Source organism: Sinocyclocheilus anshuiensis, unplaced genomic scaffold, assembly GCF_001515605.1.
Source record: "Sinocyclocheilus anshuiensis isolate Anshui unplaced genomic scaffold, SAMN03320099.WGS_v1.1 scaffold807, whole genome shotgun sequence".
NCBI lineage: Eukaryota > Metazoa > Chordata > Actinopteri > Cypriniformes > Cyprinidae > Sinocyclocheilus > Sinocyclocheilus anshuiensis.
Genome location: NW_015551077.1, coordinates 89,112 through 95,692, shown reverse-complemented (window position 1 = coordinate 95,692; position 6,581 = coordinate 89,112). Strand labels below are relative to the sequence as shown.

Genomic DNA, 6,581 nt, shown 5'->3' with positions numbered 1-6,581 from the left:
CACACACACACACACATTTTTTACACATATATATATATATATATATATATATGTATACTGTATATGTACATACACAGTGTTATTTAAAAAATATATATTTTTTTAATAATAATTTAATGGATGTATTCTTTGTAAGCATCTCATTTTCTCCCCAAAATCCACTTATAATATTTGTTGATTTCTTGAACAAAAAACAACAACAACTGTAATTTAGATTAGAAAAGTCATGTACTTGATTGGCTAATTAGCTGCATGTGAAAACTACTGGCCGTTCATACACAGGCAAAGTTGCTGAGTTCTGAATAGGCAGTGAAATGCAAATATGGGCGGTCAAAAATGTGACTTTTATTCAAAAGAGCAAGAAATTGCTGATTTGTATAATAAGTCCCTTTTAAAATAATTTTAATACTTTTTTGGTTACTCTACAGGAGCTGTACATTGCGGTTGGCATCTCTGGAGCGATCCAACATCTTGCTGGAATGAAAGATAGCAAGGTACAATTAGTAATATATACACACCTTCACACTGTAGTACACTAAGAAGTTATCATTTTCTGTGATAATATCCACAATCAGAGGAAATCCTACCCATGAGCAGCGGTGTTTCAAAGAGTTTCCAGAATATGCCAAGTTAACTCACTTTTAAGTGTGATGGTGTATTGGAATGGAGTGTTTTATAAGCGATGTGGAGTAGCTTTTTACCTGCATCCATAATTCATCTGCATTTTCTATTCTGCACCTTTGTAATAGAGTTTCTGGTAGCGCTGCTTTATCTGTCAGAGCCCATCACAACCATCTTCATCCATATGTTCCATATATGAGCATCATCCTCATGTTGATGAGATGTTTACAAGAATAATGTGTTAGCATTTTTTGTTACTACTGCGCTTGTTCTGGGAATTGACTTTTGGGAATTATTTTTCATGTCAGCTTATGGAGACTATAGTCCATCAGCGCTCATCCCATAGAGGCTTTCTATTCAATACAGCCCACCACGCCAAATAATTTACTTAATTGTTTTACAGACCATCGTGGCCATCAACAAGGACCCAGAAGCCCCCATCTTCCAGGTGGCTGACTATGGCATAGTGGCAGATCTGTTCAAGGTAAGATTCCTAGTTGTAGTTGTGACCTAGCGATTAGAGAGTTGTGGTGCTATATATATATATATATATATTCATGTAATTTTTTTGCTTAATTTATTTTATTTTATTATCTTTTAATATAATTATTTTTTTTGGTGTAGTTATAAATAGAATTAATATAACTAAAGAGTTTTTGATTTTTGATCCGCCTATAATCATTCAGAACAAGAGTTTATATCATTTTATTATAATGATTGTTTTTTATTGTTATTGTAACATCTGATGTTTTAAAACTCCGGTGAAATTACCGCTTATGTAATATTTAGTGTAAGAATTGATTTAAATTAATTAAATGGAAATATTTAACATAAAAGGATGACAATTTTTTTTATATGGTTATAAAAAAAATCCCCTCATGAAGGTAAAAATGGTGAAAATTCCAGACCTTTTTTTTTTTTTGACACTGATGAGATACCATTCCTACACGAACTCCTTATTTCATCACTAAAAATGGGCCCCATTCCTCAGGACAGGGAGGAGAAGCCTTTTGGCATTTGAAGTTCCAGCTAAGGATAATGTGTACGTAACAGGAAAGATACAGTCTTCTTCCTCTAAAACATGGATCTCATTTGCACAAAAGGTCCTTATCAGGTCATCAGAGACATTTTAATCCAGTGCCTCGGACAATCAGCAGTACCGTTCAAGTTTATTATTAATAGCGCTGTAAATTTCAAATGACCTGGTATTAATTTCTTCAGCCAAAACCCATCTATAACCAAAACCAGAGCAATTCAAAAAAGCTGTCCCATATTTCCCTTTTAAATTTTGCAGGGAGCATTATTCCACCTAATGGAGTGTGTGCAACTTCTGAATTATTGAGTTGCTGAATTAATCAGTGGCGTCTCGTGGCTCCAACCAGAAGCCTTATACACAACTTCTCCTTCTTTGGGAGCAGAAAAGTAATTGATAGTCGGCATAAGTGTGCGGGTGTAGTTTTTCACCTTTATTTTCTGTCTCCTCTCAATATGGGCGGTCAAAAATGTGACTTTTATTCAAAAGAGCAAGAAATTGCTGATTTGTATAATAAGTCCCTTTTAAAATAATTTTAATACTTTTTTGGTTACTCTACAGGAGCTGTACATTGCGGTTGGCATCTCTGGAGCGATCCAACATCTTGCTGGAATGAAAGATAGCAAGGTACAATTAGTAATATATACACACCTTCACACTGTAGTACACTAAGAAGTTATCATTTTCTGTGATAATATCCACAATCAGAGGAAATCCTACCCATGAGCAGCGGTGTTTCAAAGAGTTTCCAGAATATGCCAAGTTAACTCACTTTTAAGTGTGATGGTGTATTGGAATGGAGTGTTTTATAAGCGATGTGGAGTAGCTTTTTACCTGCATCCATAATTCATCTGCATTTTCTATTCTGCACCTTTGTAATAGAGTTTCTGGTAGCGCTGCTTTATCTGTCAGAGCCCATCACAACCATCTTCATCCATATGTTCCATATATGAGCATCATCCTCATGTTGATGAGATGTTTACAAGAATAATGTGTTAGCATTTTTTGTTACTACTGCGCTTGTTCTGGGAATTGACTTTTGGGAATTATTTTTCATGTCAGCTTATGGAGACTATAGTCCATCAGCGCTCATCCCATAGAGGCTTTCTATTCAATACAGCCCACCACGCCAAATAATTTACTTAATTGTTTTACAGACCATCGTGGCCATCAACAAGGACCCAGAAGCCCCCATCTTCCAGGTGGCTGACTATGGCATAGTGGCAGATCTGTTCAAGGTAAGATTCCTAGTTGTAGTTGTGACCTAGCGATTAGAGAGTTGTGGTGCTATATATATATATATATATATTCATGTAATTTTTTTGCTTAATTTATTTTATTTTATTATCTTTTAATATAATTATTTTTTTTGGTGTAGTTATAAATAGAATTAATATAACTAAAGAGTTTTTGATTTTTGATCCGCCTATAATCATTCAGAACAAGAGTTTATATCATTTTATTATAATGATTGTTTTTTATTGTTATTGTAACATCTGATGTTTTAAAACTCCGGTGAAATTACCGCTTATGTAATATTTAGTGTAAGAATTGATTTAAATTAATTAAATGGAAATATTTAACATAAAAGGATGACAATTTTTTTTATATGGTTATAAAAAAAATCCCCTCATGAAGGTAAAAATGGTGAAAATTCCAGACCTTTTTTTTTTTTTGACACTGATGAGATACCATTCCTACACGAACTCCTTATTTCATCACTAAAAATGGGCCCCATTCCTCAGGACAGGGAGGAGAAGCCTTTTGGCATTTGAAGTTCCAGCTAAGGATAATGTGTACGTAACAGGAAAGATACAGTCTTCTTCCTCTAAAACATGGATCTCATTTGCACAAAAGGTCCTTATCAGGTCATCAGAGACATTTTAATCCAGTGCCTCGGACAATCAGCAGTACCGTTCAAGTTTATTATTAATAGCGCTGTAAATTTCAAATGACCTGGTATTAATTTCTTCAGCCAAAACCCATCTATAACCAAAACCAGAGCAATTCAAAAAAGCTGTCCCATATTTCCCTTTTAAATTTTGCAGGGAGCATTATTCCACCTAATGGAGTGTGTGCAACTTCTGAATTATTGAGTTGCTGAATTAATCAGTGGCGTCTCGTGGCTCCAACCAGAAGCCTTATACACAACTTCTCCTTCTTTGGGAGCAGAAAAGTAATTGATAGTCGGCATAAGTGTGCGGGTGTAGTTTTTCACCTTTATTTTCTGTCTCCTCTCACCAGAGCTTTACACGCCCGGCTGCACGCCATAGTTTAAGATGGCACACACGTTCATGGTGCCAGAGGGCTGCCACACACACACACCACGTCCATCTGTTGTTGGTGTTTACCTCGTGTAACGCTAGCATCGTTTATTTCCCTGTGTTTGCCCTGTTGATCATCTTTTATTCAGGCGGTGCGTGCTAGACACAGGTGTGCAGGTAAACTGTGTATAAGTGATTGCCGATGATGGGCAGTGCTGGTGAGCAGGGGCGGCTTTCAGATCAACTTACACATGATCACTCCTCGGGTAACTGATTAAAATGTATGGGCTTTCTCCTCCTTCCTTAGATTGAAAAGTGAGCTGGGGACATATTGGGGTGATGCTATAGTTTTTCAGGGTGCTCTGGAATACGGGAGCACCTTGGTTTTAGATGAGAAACTCGACGTATAGGAAAAATTCAGGATGTTCTCAAATGACAACCACTCTGTCTAGGGTGCTTAAACAATGGAGAAAAGTTTGACGGATTCAAATGAGTTCTGCTGTAAGGGGCCCTGTTTACATCTGGTATTAAAATGTTTCGGTCACTCGGATCACAAGTAGATGGAGACACATTTCCGTTTACACCTGCCGTTTTATCCACTTTCAACTGTTTCCACCTGCTGTGTTGTCCACTTTCAGCCACTTCTGTTCTGATTTCTTTGAGGGAAGTGTTTAGGGATGGGTTTATGTATGGGCCTTTTATCTAATATTGCGAAATAAGCTGGTGTAATTTACATTAGACTGAGAAATGAGACAATGGAAAATGATACAGAGAGCAGCAGCTTTTGCTTGTGGCTATCAGAGCATAAAACTACGCCGAACACTGTGGGTTTGTTAGAATCAGGACTGCTAAGAGAACATTGTACTTTTTACATTTTGTTCATGACTTGAAAGCGAACTTACGATTTCAGCCGGCAAAGTTTAAAATCTCATCTGGCTAACACGCTTCAACAACACATCCCAAAATGTTTAAGAATTCAGTCAGCAGGCAGAGAGGAGACTGTCTTTAGTGGATGTTCGAACACATTTGACCATATGAGCGTTTACACATGAGCAATCTGGTCGAATGCGTTTTCGACTTTCTCTGGAAGTGTTCGAAAGTGGACTAGCTAAAAATGTTTCAGACCCTGTAGTTTTGTCCACTTGGTATCGGATAAAAAAAATGCATCTTAATACCAGGTGTAAACAGGGTGAGGGTGTTGAAAGAGTTGGGCCAGTTTATGTATCTGTGTATCCATTTCTAGGTTGTACCTGAGTTGACCGAAGCCTTGAAAAAGTGAGACGACTCAGGAAGACGGTAGTCACCTGGAGAACTTCAGTAGGAGCCTGCCTTAAGAAGCTCAGAGCCAACACTCCACTGATGGTCTCCTCCTGAATGTGATTTTCCTTCAGAACACCTATATGTACTTACAATAGCTAATGTAAACATTAAACCACTTATTTTAATGAAACACAAGCCTGACACTTTTTTTTTTTTTAAGACACTGGACATTTGAATTTACCAACTTTTAATTGCTTGACAATCTCTCCCATTGTCAGTTTTGTGAAATCCCATGTCAATAACAGGATTAATTTGCCTTAGAAAGCAGATAGATCTTTTCAAAGGCTCATGCTATATTGGGATGGGGGTTAAGGTTAAGGGTTATGACAACATTCTAAACATAATTTCTCATAAAAATCTTCTAATGCTGTATACCTGAAATGTTCGCCTATCATTTGCTCTCCATGTTTTAAAAATACTTGAGTTTAGCACTTTTTTTTTCTCGCATAAAACTTGAATACAAACATCAGCATCAGTAATGTAAGAAAGGCAAAGGTAAGAAATTTGGCTGAATCACACAGCTTGACACATTTGAACACGGATCAAATGTAACCCTGCAGCATTGGGGGAAAAGGACTGTACATTGTGTGTCAGTTACATTTCGTACAAATAAACAAATCGACAAATAAAAACTCCCTCCCATGCCACCCTGAATGAGAACACGTGACAAGTCTTCCAGCCACACTCCGATATTGGTCTACCGTCTAAAAGAGTGTCTTTGCTGGTTTCATACACCACTCGCCCAACAGACACACTGAAATTCCTGAAGGATTTTCCAATGATGGCTCCCAAAGTACTTCTTCCTGACTCCTTGGAAGGTTGTGCAATTTTGGCAGGAGTGACACAGTTCAAGTGCTCTTGCAGAGTTGGAGAGAGAGAAATGTGCATCTGTAAGGAGGAACGTTGCATGAGGCGGGTAGCAGAGAGCGTTATCCTCGTGTCACTTCCTGTGCCCCTTTCTGAGAACATGAAACCTGGGAGTGAGTATCATAGTGCTGTTTGACAGAGAGAGAGAAAGACAGACTGGCTGTGTCCGAAACAAAGTAACTGCGGCCCAATCACTCAGTTTTTGTATGAAGGTAAACGTTAAGGCAGGGTTCCTCAAATCTGACCCTGGAGTGCTACTGCCTTGAGTTCAGCTCAAACCCTGATCAAACTCAACTCCCAGTAATTTTCTAGTAATTTTGAAGACCTTACTTAGCCTGTGTCTTTGATTAGAGTTGGAGTTAAACTCTGGAGGGCAGTGGCCCTCCATGGCTGGATATGAGGAACAAGGTTTTAAAGGGGTCATATAATGCTACATGCACTTTTACAAGTCGTTTGAACTGAAATGTGTGTTGGCA

The 6,581-nt window shown here is 37.7% G+C and overlaps 1 protein-coding gene across 1 annotated transcript in view; it reads left to right on the top strand.

Annotated features, from left to right (window-relative positions):
- Window positions 1–5,384, top strand: part of etfa (electron transfer flavoprotein subunit alpha) — a 14,457-nt gene extending 9,073 nt beyond the window's left edge. Inside the window, exons 10-12 of the mRNA XM_016452464.1 lie at window positions 429–494; window positions 1,025–1,105; window positions 5,162–5,384. Of these exons, the coding sequence (XP_016307950.1) occupies window positions 429–494; window positions 1,025–1,105; window positions 5,162–5,197 (183 nt within the window). The 3' untranslated portion in view covers window positions 5,198–5,384. The remainder of the gene's footprint in view (window positions 1–428; window positions 495–1,024; window positions 1,106–5,161) is intronic.
- Window positions 5,385–6,581: the final 1,197 nt, after the last annotated feature.